Genomic DNA, 23,519 nt, shown 5'->3' with positions numbered 1-23,519 from the left:
TGATTAGTTCAATTAGCTGGAGGTTCTTCCCTAAAGAGAAAAAGTATACCTCCAACTGATTCTTATGCCCTCTTAATGAAAGGATATAAAATATCTCAATTTAGGCAATTTACATATCTTAAATATTGCTTAATTTTGCCTGTGACAGCCCATTTTCAATATTCATCATGGTATTTAATAAGCCACAGGTTTCGCCAGTTAAGTCCTAATTTTATAGTGAACAGAATCTCAAAAATAGTGCTAGGGATGGATCTGAGTACAGAAGAGCACTAGCGCTCAGGAGTCCAGGGGTTTAACCCACCTCCCCCACCCCCCCAACACATACCTGGATCAAATGAAGATAGGGAATACCAGAGCACTTACAGTCGTTGCCTCTGGAGTGTTGGCTTCCTGATTAGAGTGCTGCCTAAACACCTGTGCACTTCTACATAAGACATTAGAGCCACCTAAACCATCCCCTGCACATATACAAATACTGAACTGTGTGCAGTGAGGAATTTGTTTACTAACTTTTTAATTTATTTTTCTAGTACTGGGGCTTCAATTCAGGCTTCAATTCCTTAGCTATTTTTGCTCAAAGCTGGCTCTCTGCCACTTGAGCCACACCTCTATTTCCAGATTTTTGGTAGTTAATTGGAGATAAGAGTTTCACAGACTTTCCCACCTTGACTAACTTGAAACCAAGGCCCTCATCCTGATTACAGGATTACAGGCATGAGCTACTTACTAGCACTTAGCACAGTGGGGAATTTTTCAATACATATGTTCATTATAACAGAAAGGAAGAAAAAATAGAGGGGTATGTGTTTGTGTGTGTGTATGTGAAAAGATTTGAGTATCTTTCATGGCTGAGAGAAATCTATAGAGGGAAAATGAAAAGCTGAAGACAGAACCTGACAAAGATTTAAAATAGTTGTTACAAGGAATGGCAGAGTGTTGAAGGGGACATGTGGAAGATTTTCAGGCATGCTGAAGAACCCAACCCTTAGTAAGAGAACGCTGAAATTTATGTTCAAAATAACTTTTTTAAAATATGGAGCCTCAAAACTTAAAACCTAATATTATGTATTATGTATAATACATTATGTATTATGTATAATATACGTGTGTTGTGGTCGCCTCCTTATGGTCGAGGTCCCTTTGTTGATGAACTTAGTCCTTCAGCGCAAGTGGTTTTGTAAAATGAAGCTAAAGTATGCCATCTCCTGGCTGTGGGCAGCAGGCACTAGCACAGGGGTGCTGTTAAGTAGAACTACAGTAATACAGTAAATGTTAGGAATGAAGCAACCTTTGATGTTTTCTACTGATTCTGCTATTGTGAACTAGAACATTCTTTAGAACTTCTGGATCTTCTTATTTAGATTACAGGTGATTATACTTTGTGTGTATGGATGTGCTGGAAAAATAAAACTGTGTGTGGCTTACTCCCCTTTCCACACAAAGCAAATACGATGAGACCACAAGCTGAAGAGTGTGCTCTTTGTGACTACCTCTTTGATTCAGACTTGGCAAGAAGCCTTGCTCAAAACAAGAAATCTAATTCATGTTGCTGAATGCTACAGTAGTCTTTACTACTTACTGATTGACTCATATAAAACCTAGTTTGTACCTTTAAAACTGTTTTACATATGAAGGAAAATTAATTACCAGTGATTTTTTGTTTCTTAAAAAGATAATGCCCATGCTGGCCCTGAAGTGCCTCAGTCTCAGAAGTAGCAGAGACTACAAGCCTAAATCTTTGCACTCAACTCCCAGTGAGGTGTTTTTTCTCCCCAGGTACTTGGGTTTGAACTCAGCATGGGCACTATCTCATCCTTCCTTCTACCCTTCCTCCCTCCTTCCTTCTTTTTCTTGTGCTAGTCCTGGGGCTTGAACTCCAGGCATGACACTTTCAGTGGGCTTTTTGCCCAAGGATAGCTCTCTACCACTTGAGCCACACCTCCATTTTCTTCTCCTTTTTTGCTAGCTCACTGGAATTCTCTTGGATTTGTCTGCCTGGCCTAGCTTCTAATCTAGCCCTCCTCCTTCTGAGTAGCTAGGCTTAGAGACCCCTGATCCACCCACACTAGCTGATCTCAGTTTATTTATGAATAAAATGGAGATAACAGAGATTCTGAGGATGGAGAGCTGGGCGCTGACTCAATCCTGTAATCCTAGCTACTCAGGAGGCTGAAATCTGAGGACCAAGGTTCAAAGACAATCTGGGCAGGAAAGTCTGAGAGACTCTTATTTCCAATTAACCACCAGAAAACCAGAAGTGGTGCTGTGACTCAAGTGGTAGAGCACTTGCCTTGAGCTGAAGAGATGAGGGACAGTGCCCAGGCCCAGAGTTCAAGCCCCACAACCAACAACAACAACAAGCACATGGGGAGCTGGGAATGTGGCTTAGTGTTTGCCTAACATCAATGAAGCCCTGGGTTCAATTCCTCAGTACCACATACACAGAAAAAGCCAGAAGTGGCACTGTGGCTCAAGTGGTAGAGTGCTAGACTTGAGCAAAAGAAGATCAGGGACAGTGCCCCGGCTCTGAATTCAAGCTCCAGGACTTGCCAAAAAAAAAAAAAAAAAAAAAAAGGCAACATTTCTGGCTCCAATAGCTCAAGCCTGTAATCCTGGCTACTCAGGAAGCTGAGATCTGAGGATCTTAGTTCAGAGCCAGCCTGAGCAGTAAAATCTGAGAGACTCTTATCTCCCCTTTAACGACCAAACAAACAGACAGAAGTGGAGCTATGGCTCAAGTGGTAGAGTACTATTCTTGAACAAAAATGCTCAGGGACAGTGCCTGGGTCCTGAGTTCAAGCCCGCATAGGCACAAAAAAAGTATGTGTGGGGGGGGGGAGTAGAGAGTAGGACCAAATACCACCTCAGTGCACATGAAAAAGAGAAAGTTTCAAAATTTCATGCACAGGGGTAGAACACACCGTCACACAGCACGTAGTAACAGCTTGGGTCGAATTTCCAGCTCTGCCTACTTCCAAAGCCTGCCATCTTCACCTACAAAAACTTCCTCTTCAAGGGTATAAATACCTATTCCTTGTGTCTTTAGATGTTTCTTTGTATGTTCACTTTTCTATTAACCACTTTTTATTTTCTGGTTTCCAGTGTGACAAGTACAAGACTGGAGTTATTGATGGGCCTGCATGTAACAGTCTTTGTGTGACAGAAACACTTTACTTTGGAAAATGCTTGTCCACCAAGCCCAACAATCAGGTAGGTGATACAGAGAAACATTCTGGAACACTAATGGTGTGGTTGCAGCTTAATGGGAACCATCATTAACACAATTACTTATTTTTTTTTTGTCCATCGTGGGGCTTAAACTCTGGGCTTGGACACTGTCCTTGTACTCTTCAGCTCAAGGCCAGATGTCTACCACTTGAGCCATAGCGCCACTTTCCCTTTTCTGGTGGTTAATTGGAGATAAGAGTCTCATGGACTTTCCTGCTCAGGCTGGCTTTGAACCGCAATCCTCAGATCTCAGCCTCCTGAGTAACTAGGATTACAGGTGTGAGCCATCGATGCCTGGTTTAAAGCATCTAGACTGTGTTAAACAGTTTCCATTACTGTACCAAAATATCTGAGGCAATAAATTTTAAAAGAAAGAATTGTTTTCATTCAGCTTTGTAGGTTTCAGTCCATGGTCCAGCAGGCTGATATGAGCCATCATGATGGGAGTACATGGTAGCAGAAGCTCATTCTTCTCACCAGGAAAGAAAGAGAAAAGGAGAAAGCTTAGGCTCACACCTGCAATCCTAACTACTCAGAAGGCTGAGATCTGAGTATCACACTTCAAAGCCAGCCCTTAGAGAAAAGTCCATGATACTTTTTTTTTGGGGGGGTCCGGTTGTGGGGCCTGAACTCTGGGCCTGGGCGCTGTCCCTTAGCTCTTCAGCTCAAGACTAGCGCTCTACCACTTGAGCCACAGCGCCACTTCCAGCTTTTTTCTTTTTGCTTATGTGGTGCTGAGGAATTGAACCCAGGGCCTCATGCATGCAAGGCAAGCGCTCTACCACTGAGCTACCTTCCCAGCCCCGTCCATGATACTCTTATCTCCAGTTAACCACCCAAAAAATGGAAGTAGAGCTGTGGCTTAAAGTGGTAGAGTACTAGCCTTGAGCAAAAGAGCTCAAGAACAGTTGCCAGGCCCTGAGTTCAAGTCCCAGGATGAGAAAAAAAAAAAAAAAAAAAAAAAAACAACCAGAAGGGGAGAGAGTAGCATCCCTCCTTACCCTTCAAGGACATATGACCTGTAACCTACAACCCCCTACTAAGCCCCACCCCCTTCCATCACTACCCAGTAGCACCAAGCTTAGGGCTATTCTTTTAGCACATGGGCCTTTGGGGATACTTATCCAAACCAAGTACTCCACCCCAGCCCCCCTGAAGGCTTATATCCATTTCACAGTGCAGCATAGTCTATTTCAACTCACCAATTTTTAATACTTGCATTTCGTGAAAGTCCAAATCCAGCTGACAATTGTGGCTCATTTATAATTCTCGCTACTAAGGAAGCTAAGATCTGGAGGAGTAAGGTTCCAAGCCATATCAGGTAGAAAGATTTTTTGTTTTTTGTTTTTTGTCAGTCCTGGGGCCGGGACTCTGGGCCTGGGTGCTGTCCCTCAGCTCTTCAGCTCAAGGCTAGTGCTCTACCACGTGAGCCACACACAGTACCACTTCCAGCTTTTTCTGCATATCTGGTGCTGAGGAATCGAACTCAGAGCTTCATGCATACAAGGCAAGCACTTTACCACTGAGCCACCTTCCTAGCCCAAGGCAGAAAGTCTTTGAAACTTCATCTCCAAAATAACCAGCAAGCCAGGCACAGGTGGCTCACACCTGTAATCCTCACTACTAAGGAGGCTGAGATCTGAGGATCATGGTTGAAAACCAGCATGGACAGGAAAGTCCATGAGACTCTTTATCTCCAATATATCACCAGAAAACCGGAAGTGGTGCTGTGGCTCAAGTGGTAGAGTGCTAGCCTTGTGCTGAAGAGCTGAGGGACAGCAGCACCCAGGCCAAGATTTCAAGCCTTACGACCAACAAAAAGTAAATAACCAGTAACAAGCCAGACTAAAGGCATAGCTCAAGTGATAGTATGCCAGCCAGTCAAGCAAGCAAGCCAAGAGTGTCAGGTCCCCAGTTCAAATCCCAGGACCAGGAAAAAAAAGCCAAGTCCAAAGTCTAAACTCAAGGAAAATTTAGCAGTTAGCATCATGAAAATAAAAAACAACTTAAACTTCTAAGATAGATTGGCACCAGGTAAACATTCCCATTACCAGTGGAGACACAGTGAATAGGAAAAGGATCAAGCCAATGTGAGACCAAAACCCAATGAAGCACACTGGGTTTTGGCATTCAGGCAGGCCCACACTATACAGTGATATGGACTCCCACAGGCAGGCATGGATAGACTCCCCCTACAGCCCTGCAGCTTACAGCCCACAGGGCCATTCCACCTGCAGCTTCCGTCCTCAGTCTGTGTTTGTCTTCATGTGTTTCAGGTCTCCATTGAAGCCAGACAGGGCTACACAGCAAAAACCTATGTCTAAAACAAATTAAAATAGCATCTGTAGCTATGACTAAATCCTAGCTACTCAGGAGGTAGAGATCTGAGGATTGATTGCAGTTTGAAGGCCAGCCTGGGCAGACAAAGCTTCAAAACTCTTACCCTCTAGGAAGTGGCGCTGTAGCTGAAGTGGTAGAGCGCTCGCCTTGAGTTGAAGAGCTGAGGGACAAAGTTCAAGCCCCACGACCGACAAAAAAAAAAAAAAAAAAACTATATAGAGCACTCAAAACTCTTATCCTCTATTAGCCAGCCCAAAAAAAAAAAAAAAAGCTGGACTTCGCCAGCATGCATGAAATTCAAGTCCTAGTACTAGTATCACCCACACCAAGCAGAGAATAAAGGCAGGAAACTTCTGAGTTTGGCCTACATTCTATACCAGACTGATTTCCACTACCCATTCTCTAACAGAGTTTAGGTCTTCAGTCATTGAGGAGACAATGATAGGCATGGATGATGAAATTAAAAGAAACCTAGGCGGGCTGGGAAGGTGGCTCAGTGGTAGAGTGCTTGCCTTGCATGCCTGAGGCCCTGGGTTTGATTCCTCAGCACCACATAAGCAGGAAAAAAAAAGCCGGAAGTGGCGCTGTGGCTCAAATGGTATACTGCTAGCCTTGAGCTGAAGAGCTGAGGGACAGCGCCCAGGCCCACAGTTCAGGCCCCACGACTGGACCAAAAAAAAAAAAGAAAAAGAAACCTAGGCTAGAAGAGGAAATCACAAGGTCAGAGAGACAGACAGACAGACCATTCAACTTTCCAGCAGCATGTGTGTTCCTCCAAGGTCTTGGAATGTCACAATTTTTCCTTTTTGTATGTGCTAGTACTTGGGCTTGAACTCAGGGTTTAGGCACTGGCCCTTTTTTTTCACTCAAGGCTGGTGCCCTACCACTTGAACCACACCTCCACTTCAGGGTTTTGATGGTTAATTGGAGATAAGAGTCTGACTTTTCTCAGATCTCAGCCACCTGAGGAGCTAGGATTATAGGCCTCATTGGTGCCTAGCTCACAGATGGGTTTTGGAGTAGTCTACCAATTTAAGGATTAATAATAAGCTTCATTCCAGCCAGGAGGTAGTGACTGATCCTGGGGATGGGCTTAATACTCCAAACCCCTTAAACCACAATAAAAACTTGTACTGGGTAACAATCAATCACTGTCATTCTCATTGTAAACATGACCAGTTTTCAGCTTATTACAAGTACATTTCTTCCCTAGTACACTTACACTTTCACTGAAGTGTGTGTTTTGTTTTTTTTTTTTTTTTGGGTCCGGTCATGGGGCCTGAACTCTGGGCCTGGGCACTGTCCCTCAGCTCTTCAGCTCAAGGCTAGCGCTCTACCACTTGAGCCACAGCACCACTTCCGGCTTTTTTCTTTTTGCTCATGTGGTGCTGAGGAATCGAACCCAGGGCCTCAGGCATGCAAGGCAAGCGCTCTACCACTGAGCCACCTTCCCAGCCCCGTGTGTATGCATATGCTTGAGATTTCTACTTTATAATAAAACCTGTTCTTCACAAAGATGTATTTAGGGATTTGGGATAATTTACCAGGCGTTGTGAAATGTCAAATGGAACAAGCACTTCATCTTGATTTTGGAACTGAATTGGAGCCAAGAAAAGAAATAGTGCTATTTGATAAACCAACTAGGGGAACTACTGTACAGAAATTCAAAGAAATGGTCTACAGTCTCTTTAAGGTGAGTACAGTTGTGTGTGTGTGTGTGTGTGTATTCCAATTTTTTTTTTTTTGCGGGGGGGGGGGGGAATCCAGTCGTGGGGCCTGAACTGGGCCTGGGCGCTGTCCCTCAGCTCTTCAGCTCAAGGCTAGTGTTCTACCACTTGAGCCACAGCACCACTTCCGGCATTTTTCTTTTTGCTTATGTGGATCTGAGGAATCAAACCCAGGGCCTCAGGCATATAAGGCAAGCGCTCTACCACTGAGCCACCTTCCCAGCCCCTGTATTCCAATTTCTTAACATTTTTTTTTTGCCTTAAATTTTTAGGCAAAAATAATTAAAATCTTGAGTATTATGAAAACAGCTATGTACTCCAAAATCTCATGATATAGCTAAAATTCAACAGTACAGAATTAGCTTTTAAAAATGCGATAAGGTGAATCAGTGAAAACACAGTAAGTGAATTGCAATACAGCTAGGGACAACTGTGTATCTATTCACATATATCAACCTAAGTCATTAAATGTTGAGATTCTTTGACATCCATCAGACTCAATCCTAAGGAAGTCAAAGTATTTGAGGATGTTAACATTAGCATCCAGATATGAATAGGGAGTTCATTAATTCTATTTCTATGTTTTGACATTAAAAATGATACTATAAAAAACAAAAACGAGTGCATCTGGCCAGGCTTGGTCATATGTGCTACCCATGAGGCTGAAAAAGCTGGGCCATCTTTACTGCTGTAACCAAAATACCTGAGAGAACAACTTCAAAGATTTTGGTTCATTTTATCTTGGCTCTTTGCACCTGAGAACATCATTGCAGCAGAAGCCTGGGACTCAGGCAACTTCCTGTTTGGCTGGGAGCAGTATTAAGGTTAGAAGGGTCCAGGGACAAAATGCCAGCCCCTAAAGACCTGTTCTAGGGCTGTATGACTTGCTTCCTCCAACTAGGGCCACAACAGTCCTGGGACTGAGTTACTTGAAAGAAAATGAATGCCATTGGACAGCTGGAGCAGTACTTCTCCATTCCTGCCTGTTGTCCTCAGTCAGTCCAGACAAGAGAAATAGTGTCTACCATGCATGGCTAAGAGACTGAGACACAGAAAGTACTCACTCCTGTAGTAATCCTAGCTACTCAAGAGGCTGAGATCTGAGGATTGTCGTTCAAAGCCAGCCTGGGCAGAAAAGTCTCCATGAGACTCACCTCCAATTAACTACTCAAAAACTCAAAGTGGAGCTCCAGCTCAAAGTGGTAGAGCTGCTAGTCTTGAACAAGAGCTCAGGGACAGTGCCCAGGCAGAATTCAAGCCCCAGGTCAGGAGCCCCCCCCAAAAAAAAGTCCAAGTGAAAATTTAGCAAGGATTTTGGCTTAATAGTGTTAAAACAGGGAGAAATGTTGAAACATTCCCTGCTCTATGCAGGAAATGGGGAATTAGACTCCAATTGAGACCTGTAACTTTTATTCTAAATTGGGTATATACATGTGCTCATGTTCTCCCAAACTCCTAATCCTTAGAATAGTTGTCAGTGTGCAAAATGAATGGGACAGGCCCAGATCCCTAGTAATCTTCAGGACTTACCTTTGTCAGATAAACCTTGAACTGACAGAATTTTACTATTTCAAAGGATAAAACAGACCTAGGTAGCCCTCTAAAGAAAGGCAAATCATAGCTCCTGATTCTCCTAATCTTGTTTCATTAAGATTCTTGTCTTGGCAGGCAAAATTGGGTGACCAAGGAAACCTCTCTGAACTAGTGAACCTCATTTTGACAGTGGCTGATGGAGACAAAGATGGACAGGTTTCCTTGGGAGAAGCCAAGTCAGCATGGGCACTTCTCCAGTTAAATGAATTTCTTCTCATGGTGATACTGCAAGATAAGGAACATACCCCCAAACTAATGGGGTTCTGTGGTGACCTCTATGTGATGGAAAGTGTTGAATATACCTCTCTTTATGGAATAAGTCTTCCATGGGTCATTGAGCTTTTTATCCCATCTGGGTTCAGAAGAAGCATGGACCAGTTGTTCACACCATCCTGGCCAAGGAAGGCTAAAATAGCCATAGGACTCTTGGAATTTGTGGAAGATGTCTTCCATGGCCCCTATGGAAACTTTCTTATGTGTGACACTAGTGCCAAAAACCTAGGATATAATGAAAAATATGACTTGAAAATGGTGGATATGAGAAAAATCGTGCCAGAGACAAACCTTAAAGAACTTATTAAGGATCGTCACTGTGAGTCTGATCTGGACTGTGTCTATGGCACAGATTGCAGAACTAGCTGTGACCAGAATACAATGAAGTGTACTTCTGAAGTGATACAGCCAAACTTGGCAAAAGCTTGTCAGCTACTCAAAGACTACCTACTGCGTGGTGCTCCAAGTGAAATCCGTGAAGAATTAGAAAAGCAGCTCTATTCTTGTATTGCTCTCAAAGTCACAGCAAATCAAATGGAAATGGAACATTCTTTAATACTAAATAATCTAAAAACATTATTATGGAAAAAAATCTCCTACACAAATGATTCTTAGTTAACTCAGACATTGTTCCCATTGTAGGAAACTTAGAAGTTTTGAAGAACAACTTTTAAGAATCTAAAACAATGGTTTCTGACTGAAGATCCCTTCTTCTGGCCTGTGAAGTCTTCATCAATGCACATGACTGCAGAATAATGGTCAGAGGTATAGGATCAACATGCCCCAAAAGATTTCATTCCTGTCCTTCCTGAAGGACATTCTATTACATTTCACAAGTACATTCACTGTGTACTTAAAAAATACTGTGAGAACCCTCATTCCATAAACAGTGAGTGTTTGGTAGGTTTGTTAGCCAAAATACCCATTGCTGGAAACATTGTTTGCATCAAAGCTGCTGTTAAGGAAAGTGTATTCATAAATTTATAATGTCTTAGCATGGTAAAGTTTGCACATAACAAATTAAGTAAGACTGCAAAGCAGATGAATTAAAATTTCTCCTTTATAAAATGATGTTGGGTTAATAGCATGGTTTATTAGCTTCAACCAGACCTCCACTTATTTCCTTGGACTGAAGATGTAGCTCTGTGCTAAGTGTGAAGAACAGTGCAAAGTAGAATAAAAAACCTGACATCTTAAGGCCAAACTCAGACAAGATCCACAAATCCTGATTTTGAGCCATGGAGAAAGTGGGACTATTAAGAACAAAGCTGAATTAAAAAAAAAAAACAAAACTGAAATATCATGGGAATCTGTTCCATAAAATTTTCCAAAATGGGCCAAAGGGCTATTTCTTATAGAAGCAAATAAACTTACTTAATATTCCCCTAATAGTTTGATATTCAAGGTTTAATATCTGAGCTTTTTGTTACTTTCATACATGACATACTTACCTTTTAACATCCTAAAATTAAACATTCTTTTGAAGAAGTCCTAGTATTTCTGCAAAAATTAAAACCATTAGCACATCAGTTTATTTAAGATTGTATACTTTAAGGTACCTTCCCGCTGGTTATAATAAATGGATGAAACTCCAGATAATTGTTGGCCTGTTGCTTGCTGTACTTTTAGAGAGCTATACAACACACAATCGATGGATAGTCATTTTATCTTTAAAGAAACAAAAAAAGCTATGCTGGTGGCTTATGCTATTCAGGAGGCTGCCATACAAAGATGGAGGCTAGGCAGAAAGTATGGTAATCTCCAGTTAACCAGCAAAAAGCCAGAAGTGGAGATATGGCTTAAATGGTAGAATACCAGTTTTGGGGCCTGGGCTATAAAAGTACCAGGCCCCAAATTCAAGTACCAATAAAGGCAGAACAGTAGGAAAAAATGAAAAAAAAAAAAGCTATGGTTGAGTCTTGGAAAAAATGGTGAAATCCTTTGCTTTTTTAATACTTGATAATGGTTTCCTACAGTTTCATAACAAGAGCTTAACACAGAAATAGCTGCTTGTCAATAAGTTTATTTTCTTCCTGAAAAAAATCTTCATAGAAAATTGGTTTAGCTCTCAGCAGCCCGCTCCTGAGCTCTGAGGAAGCTTGCCTTCTTTTGAGCTACCCGATCTTTCTTCTGAGCAAGGGACATTTTAGGACGATTCCACCTATAAAACAAAGAATTTTTTTTTAAATGTTAATAACCTCAGTAATGGCAATAAGAAAAAAAGGGCAACTCTTTTCAATAGGCAATTTTAAAATACAGAATTACTGTGTTCTAGGATAGGAGGTGCCACCTCAGTAGCTTCTGAGGCAAATACATTCCCATCACCACAATTACTTTAGCAAACCTGGTTCCCTTAGCTTCTGCTACATTACGCAGAGCTAGTGATCGAGTTTGCACAACTTCAAAATCTGACCCACAATATGAACAAGGCAGTACAGGAAGTCCCTAACTTCTTGTAACACACATACCTCTTCTTCTTCACTTCTCTCTTGGGCTTCTTCACATAGACTGGATTCTCTCGTATAGCAGCGTGCGCCTTCTTGTACATCTCCTCCATCTGAAACAAAGGAAAGCAAACAGTACTTGGTTTCATTTCATATGCCCTACTGTATTAAAGTACAATATGTTACCACCAGCTCTATTTTGACCTTCTAAGTTCAATTCTCAGAAGGAATAGGGCTGGGAAGGTGGCTCAGTGGTAGAGTGCTTGCCTTGCACGCATGAGGCCCTGGGTTCGATTCCTCAGCACCACGTAAGCAGCAAAAGCTGGAAGTGGTGCTGTGGCTCAAGTGGTAGAGCACTATCCTTGAGCTGAAGAGCTGAGGGACACTGCCCAGGCCCCACAACTGACCAAAAAATAATAATAATAAAACTAGGTCAATATTGATACCTATATAAATTCCTAAAATTCCTTTCCTACCAAATCCCTCCCCAAAGTTTATGTAACATGAATTGACCTTATCCACCCAAAAAAAAAAAAAAAAAAAATCAGCATGCGCTGCAAGTTGAAACCAGTTAAAACCCCATCCTTGCCAATAGTTAAAAGAAAACATGCATGTACTGGAGTAATTCAGCCATACTTGAGTCACTCTCAGGAAAAAAAATTTTTGCATTGCTTGGGATCAAATCCAGGGCTGATGCATGCTAGGCATGCCCGGCCCAGTAACTTTATTTCCATAGAGAGGCACTGGGCTCCTCATTCTAAATACTACCTGACCCATATTCTTTCAGTCAAATGAAGACAAATGGGAAAACCAAATATTTAAGACATTAAGATGCAAGGTATTAAGCCAGGTGTCTGTGGCTCACACCTGTAATCCTAGCTACTCACAAGGCTGAGATCTGAGGATTACTGTTCAAAAACCCAGCCCAGGGGCTGGGAAGTGGCTCAGTGGTAGAGCGCTTGCCTTGCATGCATGAGGCCCTGGGTTTCGATTTCTCCGCACCACATAAGCAAAAAGAAAAAAGCCAGAAGTGGTGCTATGGCTCAAGTGGTAGCACGCTAGCCTTGAGCTGAAGAACTGAGGGACAGCATTCAGGCCCAGAGTTCAAGCCCCACAACCAACCAAAAAAAAAAATATTCAAGGTGTATCTGCGGCTAAGACAACTGCTAAAACTTTGCCATTCCACATCCTGAAAGTTTCTAATTTCTGCCTAGTAGGTATTCTCAAAACAATTTAATAAATCATTGAACTCTTCTGATATACTAGTCACTAACAGTCACTATCTGGCAGAACTAATAGAACTAGAAAGGTCTGAAATTTTCTAGAAAACCCAAAGAGGCTGTCTAATTAGATTTCTTTCTTTGTTTTTTTTCTTTGCTGGTCATGGGGCCTGAACTCTGGGCCTGGGTGCTGTCCCTCAGCTCTTCAGCTCAAGGTTAGCACTCTACCACTTCAGCCACAGTACCACCCGGCTTTTTCTGCTTATGTGGTGCTGAGGAATTGAACCCAGGGCCTTATGCATGCAAGGCAAGCATTCTACCACTGAGCTACCTTCCCAGCCCCTCTAATTAGATTTCTAATTAGGCACTTTTGTCCTAAAGCTTATTAAAAAATCCAAGGTAACCAATGAATTATATAATTACTGCCTGTTAAATCACAGCTCTGAGCCCTTCCTAACAAATTCAAGGCTAAGTTCAAACCCCAGTACCAACCTCCCCACCAAAAATCCAGGTGGGTCTGTGCCTTATTAGTAGTTTGCATAAACGATGGCTTGGGCAAAGTTCCCAGCAAATTTCAAAGTCAAATTAATTCATTTGGCATGGAGAAAATGGTATGAAACCTGACCTGACAAATGCTATTGCAAACATGTTCGCCCATGCAGCCTCCAACTTATGATCCTCCGCAGCAGCCTCCAAGCACTGTGTACGGTCATGCTATATTGCTCTTTCACAGTTCATTTTTCCTACCTCTTTACTACTCTTTTTCAGCTATTCACTATATTTCATAAATCTGACTTAAATTTTGGTTTTAACAAATCCAGTTCCTTTCATGGTATTATAAACACAACTACACATTTATAGATAACAAATCTAGGCAAGTCGCTTTCCAGTTGGACACCTCAAATGTCTGTAGAGGAGGAAAAAACACTGTAGCTTAAGAGCCAGGGGACAAGGCTAGGTCAGAAGAGCATCTGTTTTCAGTACACAAAACCTAAACCAATCCTTAGTACCAAAAAGAAACTGGAGCTGTGACAAGTGGTGGAGTGTCAGCCTTGAGCGAAAAAGCCAAGAAAGTGAGTTCGAGGCCCCGTACCAACACAATCTGTAAACACAGAATGGGAGCTTCTGGAGGCTAGGCAAAACCAAACTAAAAGCAAAGCTACTGTTTCAAAAACTCCAGCTGTGTGCTTATTCAGCCTTAGACCATTTGAAAGCATACAAATCAGTTATCTTTCCTTTTTTCTTTTTTTTGGGTTGGTGGCAAGGCTTGAAATCACGACTTGGGCACTGACCCTGAGCTCTTTTGCTCAAGACTTTACCACTTTTTTTTTTTGGGGGGGGGGGGTCCGGTTGTGGGGCCTGAACTCTGGGCTTGGGCGCTGTCCCTCAGCTCTTCAGCTCAAGGCTAGCGCTCTACCACTTGAGCCACAGCGCCACTTCCGGCTTTTTTTCTTTTTGCTTATATGGTGCTGAGGAATCAAACCCAGGGCCTCAGGCTTGCAAGGCAAGCGCTCTACCACTGAGCCACCTTCCCAGCCCCAAGACTTTACCACTTTGAGGCAGGGCTCTACTTCCAGTTTTCTGGTGGTTAATTGGAGATAAGTCTCAGACTTCCCTACAGGCTGGGCTTTGAATTGTGATCCTCAGATCTCAAGTCTCCCAAACCAGTAGGTAGGATTATAGGCATGAGCTACCAGCACCCAGCCTATCTTTTATTATGACTAGTTTTCATAGCCAAGCTCTGCCAAAGTAGAAACTGTCATGCATTACTAACAGAAAAGACCCTAATAAATTACTTGACACTAACTTTATATCTTATTTATGTTCAACATTTTCACTAGAATTTCAAAACTGGTACAATGGTCTTCAGTTATTTCAGTCTTAAGAACTACTGGAGAGCCAACTTCAGACTAATAACATTTGTAACATTAAACTCACTTTTGCTGACATGGTTCCTATTATTTCTGTTATTCAGACACAGTGATAGAATTTGAACAGATCCCTATGTATTTTCTTCCCTCTTTCCAAAACTAGCAAAATTAGCATAGAGTACACACCATATCAAAGTATACCAAAGGAATATAATATAGGTAACAGCTAAAATACAAAGCAGCAAAGGCTTCAGATGCTTCAAGCCTAGGTAGATTTCTAAAAAACTTGCTGACAAAACCAGCTCATCCCTTATACCACCTTACCAACATTCTAAGTTCATTCCAAGAATAGCTTAGCTTGTTGAAGTCTATCCTTACCTATTTTAATTTTCAGCTGCTAGTCTGAAATCTTATGTAAGAGTACAGCCTACCACAAATAGTAAACTTGGTTCTGTAAATTAATAAAACAGGTACTTTTAGATAGATTGTTTACCATGTCTGGAGTTACGTTGTTCTTTATGTACTGAGAGAACTGCTTCTTGTAAGAATCTTCATCTTCTTCCATTAGGTAACGCATATAATCTGCGACATTCTGACCCATGATGTGCTTCCGATGTACTTCTGCATTGAACTCCTTGCTCTCAGAATCATAACCAGGGAATCGTTTGGTACTGAAAGAAGTTTTCCATATTTTAGCATTGACTGCCTGAAATTAGCTCATCAGGAATTCACTTTAGCAGCTGCCGTCAGTCCCGTCTTGAAACCATTATTGCATCATATGCAACCAAAGGACCAACTACTGACTGCTCAGTTAGTGGGTATCATCATTTAGCAGCTCATCTCTGAATTCCAGAAAAGAAAATCTCAAACACTGAGGCTATCTATCACAGTTCCCCTGCATATCAGCATAGGAAGTTAACTCCAGAGCCTGTCTCAGGTACCTTAAGATAAAAGTAACAGGGATTTGTCTAAGATCACAATGGAAACTGTCGAATGACTTTAATTTGTTGCTTCTTTTTTGCTCAAGGCTAGCACTTGAGCCACAGCACTACTTCTGGTTTTTTGTTTATCTAGTCCTGAGGAATTGAACCCAAGGCTTCATGCATGCAAGGTAAGCATTCTACCACTGAGCCACATTCCCAGCCCACAAAAACACTCTTGGCATACTTGTACCACCTTATTAGTGTTCAAAAGGGAGGAATCTACAATGTAGACTAATTTTTACTATTGTAGCTAGTGAGCAAACACTGAAAAAAGTCATTGAACTGGCACCTTTCAAAAGATCTAACAGGTCATTTAAAATTGATGAAAGTGAACTATACAACTCATGGGTAGAGATGGGAGTAGAGAATGAGGAAACCAATGATGCTATGCAAAAGGAAATGTACTTATTACCTCACGCATGTAAAGGTAACCCTGTTGTATATTACCTCTAAAACAATAAGTACATTAGAGGGGGGGAAAAAAACACCCTATGTTTAAAAATCCAGCTGGGAACTATCTGGTAGTTCGCAACTGTGATCCCACAAGGCTGAAAACTCAATAATCTCAGTTCAAAATCAGCCCACACAGAAAAGTCCATGAGACTTTTTTTTTTTTTTGTCGGCCGTGGGGCTTGAACTCTGGGCCTGGGCAATGTCCCTCAGCTCTTCAGCTCAAGGCGAGCGCTCTACCACTTGAGCTACAGCGCCACTTCCGGTTTTCTGGTGGTTTATTGGAGATAGGAGTCTCACAGTCTCTCCTGCCCGGGCTGGCTTTGAACCGCGATCCTCAGATCTCAGCCTCCTGAGTAGCTAGGATTACAGGCGTGAGCCACCAGCGCCCGGCAGTCCATGAGACTTTTTATCTTCAACTAACTAGCAAAATGTCAGTTTAGAGACCTAAACTTTCCATATCCAACCATCTTATTTCTTCATAAGCCTTAACAATCTTGTTTGAAATCTTTAATGTCTATGAGTTGCTCTGTCCAACTTTAGACAAACAGGAAAATAATGCAATACTATTACCTGTGAGGGATAGACAAGCCTCCATCCACAGCTCCCTTCAGGGCACCAAAGACTTTATTGCCAGTGGTAGTTCTGGCAAGGCCTGCATCTAAATAGCAGGTGAAGGCACCAGGTTTACCATCAATGCTTTCTACATTGTATTCATCTCCAGTCACCTCCACTTGGCCTTCATAGATCTTGTCCATGCCAAACCTATTGAGAAGCTGTAACAAATGTATTTCATTGTAAATGTCTAGTACAATATAGTCAAACTTTTTTTTTTTTTGGTCAGTTGTGGGTCCTGAACTCTGGGCCTGGGTGCATTCCCTCAGCTCTTCAGCTCAAGCTAGCACTCTACCATTTGAGTCACAGGGCCACTTCCACCTTTTCTGCTTATGTTGGTGCTGAGGAATCAAACCTAGGGCTTCATGAGCAAGGCAAGCACTATACCACTGAGACACCTTCCCAGCTCCTACTCTAAAATTTTTGTCAACAGGACACGTAATTCTGATCCTTAAATGAAGTGATCGCCACTTTTTTTTTGTCTTATGTGGCTTTACTAATTTAAAAAACTAAGTAAACATGTAATTATTGCATGTAGTTTTCCCCCATCTGGAGTGCAGGGCCTATCTTTTACAGGGTACTCTCCTGTGGGTCCCACCTCTGCTGATACTCTTGTTTCAGCACAAGTGCCCTTGTAATAAATTGTTTTCATATATAATGTTAAGATTCCTCTACTGCACTCAAAAAATGTTCTCCAACACAAACAGACACACACACTGGAGTGCAGCTCCCATGGGGAAAGCACCCTGGCTCCAAAAACAAAAAACACAGCTAGTAGCTGACGTAACAAAAACAAAGCAAAATCACATTCTCATTTCCTATCTACATTAATAGTATATATATATATATGGAGAGAGGGAGGAGGAGAGGAAGTGTTGTCAACCAGGTAGAGAAATAACTAAAGCAAAAATAAATCTTCTCATCAATTCCCACCACCCAAAATAAAGATAAATACTGGGAAAACCTTTTGGGACCTACTAGAGACTGAACTCAGGCATCTCATTGGTAGGCAGGCCCTCTACCATTTCAACAGTGTTTCCAGCTCTTTACCTTGGCTACTTTCAAAGTAAGTCTCAATTTATGCCCAAGTTTGCAATCTTACTTATGTTTCACCAAGCTACTCAAACTGAAATCTCTTCATCTCCGTCCCCCAACTAGCTTAGGATTATAGGCTTGGGCCACCCATCTCACTTTCTAAAACTTTAATGTACAAATCACTTGAGATATTCTACTGAAACACAGATTCTGAGGGTCTGGAATGGAATCCCCCAAGTCTGAATTTTTAATGTATGCTGAGTGCCGAATATTTTTACTTGAGTAGCTACATCTTTGCTGGCTAGTAACTACTAAATTCAGTAGCCACAAGTGGCTTTGCAAATCAAAAATTCAGTTCCTGCCAGGCACTAATGGCTCAAATCTATAATCCTAGCTACTCAGGTGGCAGAGTTCAGAGCATTGGTGGTTTGATGCCAGCCAAGGCATGAAAGCCTGTGAATCTGTTAAGCACCCAAAAAAGCCAGAAGCAGAGCTATAGCTCAAGTGGTAGAGGCTAGCCTTGAGCCAAGGAACTCAGGCAGGGACAGTACTCAGGCCTTGAGTTCAAGTCCCCTTACTGACTGACCCCCCACCCCCCACCCCCACCCCCCACAAAAGAAAAATTAGTTCCTTAGTGCAACTAGCTTTCATTTCATTGGCACATTTCAAATGTTCAACAGACACAGGTGGCTAGTGGATATCTCACTATTGCAGACTACAGATCTCCCAGCAATACTAAAAATTCCAATGATCAGAACTGGAGTACCCATTAAAAAGCAAAAAACTGGTGTTCATAAAATCATCTTCTCGGGCTGGGAAGTTGGCTCAGTGGTAGAGCGCTTGCCTTGCATGCATGAGGCCCTGGGTTCGATTCCTCAGCACCACATAAGCAGGAAAAAAAAAGCCGGAAGGGCACTGTGGCTCAAATGGTAGAGCACTAGCCTTGAGCTGAAGAGCTGAGGGACAGCACCCAGGCCCAGAGTTCAGGCCCCACGACCGGACCCTCCCCCGCCCCCCCAAAAATCATCTTCTCTGCTGATGCTCCGTAAGCGACACTCTTTCTAAAGACACAAAATACACCAGTTAAAGTCACCTTGTAAGTACAACAAAAATTGTCTTGTACATACCCTGCGGGCCAGCAGCAGGCCAGTACAATAGGCGGCCGCATAATTGGTTAGGCCAACTTTCACACCATACTTGGGTAGTTCATGTGCATATGCCGCACAGACGATCATGTCTCCTTCTATGCGCGCATAAGCAATCTACAGCAAGAAAAAAGCAGATTAGGAATGTTGCTTTACTATTTGATTGCCTGTTCTAAGTGCTTTTCTTTTCAAAGGAATTAGGAAAAAAGAATTAAGAAAACAAAACATGGATTTCACTTAAAACACTTGTTAACCTACTATTATTATGACTTGGTCAACTGTCCAGTTGAACAGTTATATATTAGGTAGACTTACCTATAAATACTTTTACTAATGCTGCCATATGTATGGTTAAAATTACTCAGACTCTAAATGTAAGAATGTACTGGAGGGCTGGGAATGTGGCTTAGTGGTAGAGTGCTTGACTAGCATACATGAAGCCCTATGTTCAATTCCTCAGTACCACATGAACAGAAAATGCCAGAAGTGGTGTTGTGGCTCAAGTGGTAGAGTGCTAGCCTTGAGCAAAAGCTCAAGACAGTGCCCAGGCCCTGAGTTCCGAGTCCCAGGACAAAAAAAAAAAAAAAAAGCAAAGCCAGGCACCGGTGGCTCATGCCTATAATCATGAGCCAGTGAATTAAGAGTTGCACTTATCTAAGTTCAAGCCCTAGAACTGACACAAAAAAGTCTGAGGAAGAATACCCACTTAAATATCTTTTGAAGTCAGACCAAGTTCCACCAAATTTCAGGTAGTACATGTTCAATTATCTGAACAAAGATACAAAATCTTGTCCCCAATTGCCCAGAAAACAGGTGCCTACCTCTTGAAAGAGATCAACAAAGAAACTCAAAACATTCTCTAGTTGTAAAAGACCTTGCACATAGGAACTGACATCTTTAAAAGTCTTTCAAGTAGGAGACAGTCCTGTGCAATGTACTAAAACCTATTTCATACATGAAGGAAAAAGAAGTCTTATTTAACCCTCCCAGGGTTAAGTCATCTCCCTCTTTAATGAGCTAAGTAGTATGCAAATCCACGAAGCAAGAGTCAGCACTTAAAACCTGACATACTATTCTAAATACTTGTCTAGCCCCCTGCAGTAGGTTCCTCCAAGTCTCTTACCCATGAAGGAGATAATGGAAAGGAGAGTAACTGGGTCAAGATTTCTAAACACAGCTGATCTTTCCTAGTGTGTGTGGTGCTGAACCCAAATCCACATACAAGTAAGGTAAGCACAACTGAGCACTTTCACCCCAGCTGTTTTGGTTTTCTTTTTAAATGATAAACTCCCAGTCTACCAACTCAAAACCTTCTAAAAGGGAAAGATCGATCGGAATTTCTGGAGGCACTAAAATGTGCTTTGCTTCCAAATTCACCTTCTCTACCATAATGTAAGATGGAATGGGGTTATACCTTACCTGACAAATAATATCTCTGTTGGTTACACGAACTATCATCCTGTATTTGGGTGTGTTGTACTTATTTTTGTCTTGGATCACCAAGCGTTTCCTAGCATAATAGTCAGTTTTACCCTCTGAAATGAAAAAAAAAAAAAAAAGTAAGAGCTATTCCATTACTAAGCTGTTTCTCTTAATACTGAAGCATGAAAAATGGCATACCTCGTCGTCTTCTAAATTTCACTTGGTATCTCTTAAAGTAGGCCTTATTCTTGACAACTTTAACAAACCCCTTTTAAGAAAAAAGAAATAAATTATTAAAACTTTGGTAAATGTTTTTGTCTATGAAACTTTGTTCCAGGATGGCCTTGAATTCACCTTTCTGCCTCGGGATCACCTCTGACTCCCAAATTTGGGGACTATAGACATGAGATTCACCACTGTTTAACAGGTTACCCAGGTAACAAAGTAACATTTAATGGGGGAGGGGGAGATGAAAGGTTAATTAGAATTAATACTGTATACCTGAGCTATGTCAGAATCACAATAAAAAAATTATAGCTTTTTTAAAAAAAGTAACACTTAAACTTCAAGAGAAAAATCACTTTTAACTGTAAACTTTTGTAGCATGTTTCCTAAAGGAAGCAGAGTTAATTTTTTTTTTTACTTTCCACCCGTCATAGGCTGCCAGATCTCTAAAACAAGACTAAAAGAAGTCTTCAGAAAACGTGGATGGAACCAGGGGCCGGTGGCTCACACCTGTGCTACCTATTCAGGAAACAGATCTGAGGATCACGGTTTAATGCCAACCTGAGCAAGAAAGTCTATGAGCCTCTCATCTCCACTTAAAAGAGCCCAAAGTGGAGCTGTGGCGGTACCGCAGGGACAGCCGCCCAGGCCCTGAGTTCAAGCCCAGGACCCGCATCGAAAAAAAAGTCAAAAACAAAAAAAAACCCACCCACGACGGACTGCCCGGCGTTGAGAAACGCCGTGGATCCGACTCCAGCACCACTCAGAAAAAACGTACACAATCCCGACTCCCATTAGGTCCGTGTGTTCTTTAAGTAAACGCTTCCCATCTCTGTATCTGCTTCCTCACCAACCAGGGCTAAGCGACCCTCTCCCAGCAGGGCGGACGACGGTGCCAGACATCAGTGTGTCCCGAACCCTTCCCTCCCGAGAACCTAACCTCAGCTAACCACACAGCTCCTCCACGCCGAGCGGCCTTGCCCACGTCCCCGGGCCCACTCCTTGAGTTGGCAGGTATCTCCCGCGAATACATCACTGCGCCCCGACTAAAGGCAGCACCCCATCCCACCTTTGGAGACCTGTGCCGGCCTCCGGGGGGGACTGGAATCCGCGTCAACCAGCCAGAGGCCGGAACGACGGGCGAGCAAGGAACACGCTTGCCTGCCGGGGCCCAGGGACGCCTGGGCCTCTAGCGCCCACCGACAGTGGTCTCGGGACCGAGGTCTCCCCGAGAACTCGCCGGGCCGCCGGGCACCAAGCTGCTCGTGACAGGGACTTGGAACCCGCTGACACCCTGACATCTCCCCGCCAACCTGGAAGCCGAACCCACGGGATCTCCGCGTCCCCCCTCCGCGCCCGGCTGGCGGCGCCCCCCCTGAACCCGACCAGCCCTCCCGCCCCCCGCAAGCTGTCTGCTAACCTCAACCCTGCCCGCAACCCCGGGCTGCCGCCGGTGCACCTTGCCCCATCGCCCCTCCCCCGCGGGCTCGCGCCGGGAGCGGCAGCCATTAAAGCCACGCTGGGAGCCGCAGCCCGAGCGCCGCAGAGCCCACAATCGAGCGCCATCCGACCCCTGCCCCGCGCGAGGGAGCCCCTCGGCTGGAGTTCGGAACAGAGGAGGAACCCCCCCGCGCGCATCGGAGCCCCGAAACCGAGATGCCCACTCACCATCCTGCAGATTAGAGACCCGAGAGCACAGCTCTACACACAGGCCCCGCAGCGCTAGAGGGGGGAAAAGGCCGGAACCTCTGCGCATGCGCAGTATGTAGCGCCGCGTAGTACGCCAGCGACGTAGGGAAGAGAGAGGGCGCTGGCCACGCGGTGCGCGGCCTGCTGCCCCCTGCTGGCCGGAGGGTGTGTGCTTGCCTTTGCCTGGTGCAAACAAACCCTGGAGTTCTGACGCGGTGGGCAGGAGCACCGACAAGGATGTGCAGAGAAGCAGGCCAGGTAGACACGGGCTTTCGCTGTTTCTTTTCTTTCCTAGGATGCTTTATCATAGCAAACATTACTTTTTCTTTGTTTTAAACTTTTACTGACTTTTTAAAATTTATTATTAGTATAAAGGTGCTTCCTAAGCTTTGTAACTTGCTAAAGAGTATTTAGTGATAAAGTCAAAAATAAAAACCTGGACTGGGAAGGTAGTTTAGGGGTAGAGTGCTTGCCTAGCATGCATGAAGCCTAGGTTTAATTCCTCAGTGCCACATAAGTAGAAAAAGCCAGAAGTAGCTCTGTGGCTCAAGTGGTAGAATGCTAGCTTTGAGCAAAAGAAGCTCAGGGAATGCTGGGTACCGGTGGCTCACGCCTGTAATCCTAGCTACTCAGAAGACTGAGATCTGAGGATCACGGTTCAAAGCCAGATCGGGCAGGAAAGGCCATGAGACTCCTATCTCCAATAGACCACCAGAAAACTGGAAGTGGTGCTGTGACTCAACTGGTAGAGTGCTCGCCTTGAGCTGAAGAGCTCAGGGACAGCACACAGACCCAGAGTTCAAGACCCATGACTGACAAAAAACAAAAACAAAACTCAGGGACAGTGCTCAGGCCCTGAGTTGAAGGTCCAGGACTGGTGCAAAAAAATAAAATTATAGGGGCTGGGAAGGTGGCTCAGTGGTAGAGCGCTTGCCTTGCATGCCTGAGGCCCTGGGTTCGATTCCTCAGCACCACATAAGCAAAAAGAAAAAAGCCGGAAGTGGCGCTATGGCTCAAGTGGTAGAGCGCTAGCCTTGAGCTGAAGAGCTGAGGGACAGCGCCCAGGCCCAGAGTTCAGGCCCCACGACCGGACAAAAAAAATAAAAAAAATAAAAAAATAAAAAATAAAATTATAAAACAAAATAAAATAAAAGCCTGCCTTGCCAAATGAAAAAATAAATAAATAAAAATAAAGGTGCTTCCTAGTTTTCTACACAGGAAAAACCTTTTCAGTTAAATGATTTTAGCCCCCGGAGCCC

The 23,519-nt window shown here is 43.2% G+C and overlaps 2 protein-coding genes and 2 non-coding genes across 6 annotated transcripts in view; 1 reads left to right on the top strand and 3 right to left on the bottom strand.

Moving 5' to 3' along the window:
* The window catches only part of Dipk1a (divergent protein kinase domain 1A), a 58,455-nt gene extending 47,388 nt beyond the window's left edge, over positions 1 to 11,067 (top strand). For both annotated transcript variants that reach the window (XM_070007667.1, XM_070007668.1), the window contains exons 3-5: positions 3,103 to 3,210; positions 7,085 to 7,261; positions 8,964 to 11,067. In XM_070007667.1, coding sequence (XP_069863768.1) covers positions 3,103 to 3,210; positions 7,085 to 7,261; positions 8,964 to 9,776 — 1,098 coding nt within the window. In that variant the 3' untranslated portion in view covers positions 9,777 to 11,067. The remainder of the gene's footprint in view (positions 1 to 3,102; positions 3,211 to 7,084; positions 7,262 to 8,963) is intronic.
* A 97-nt stretch (positions 11,068 to 11,164) lies between these two features.
* On the bottom strand, positions 11,165 to 22,332 carry Rpl5 (ribosomal protein L5). 2 transcript variants are annotated; one of them, XM_070007669.1, is made up of 8 exons: positions 22,240 to 22,332; positions 20,545 to 20,614; positions 20,344 to 20,459; positions 18,907 to 19,041; positions 16,703 to 16,905; positions 15,190 to 15,367; positions 11,630 to 11,718; positions 11,165 to 11,322 (listed from the first exon to the last, which is right to left on the bottom strand). In XM_070007669.1, the coding sequence occupies exons 1-8, from the start codon at positions 22,240 to 22,242 to the stop codon at positions 11,223 to 11,225; spliced, it is 894 nt and encodes a 297-aa protein (XP_069863770.1). In that variant the 5' UTR covers positions 22,243 to 22,332; the 3' UTR covers positions 11,165 to 11,222. The 2 variants fall into 2 exon arrangements, with proteins under 2 accessions (XP_069863770.1, XP_069863771.1); XM_070007670.1 differs by having other exon boundaries at positions 15,193 to 15,367.
* Positions 11,426 to 11,558, bottom strand: LOC138817363 (small nucleolar RNA SNORA66). The gene has a single exon (XR_011368821.1). It is a non-coding gene; the product is annotated as a small nucleolar RNA SNORA66 (small nucleolar RNA).
* Positions 15,436 to 15,529, bottom strand: LOC138817448 (small nucleolar RNA SNORD21). Its single transcript, XR_011368887.1, has one exon. It is a non-coding gene; the product is annotated as a small nucleolar RNA SNORD21 (small nucleolar RNA).
* Positions 22,333 to 23,519: the final 1,187 nt, after the last annotated feature.

The sequence above is a fragment of the Dipodomys merriami genome, unplaced genomic scaffold, assembly GCF_024711535.1.
Source record: "Dipodomys merriami isolate MVZ:Mamm:240054 unplaced genomic scaffold, mDipMer1.0.p SCAF_7, whole genome shotgun sequence".
In the NCBI taxonomy this organism is placed as follows: Eukaryota; Metazoa; Chordata; class Mammalia; order Rodentia; family Heteromyidae; genus Dipodomys; species Dipodomys merriami.
The sequence above is the reverse complement of the archived record's forward strand: the minus strand, read 5'-3'. Positions and strand labels throughout refer to the sequence as shown.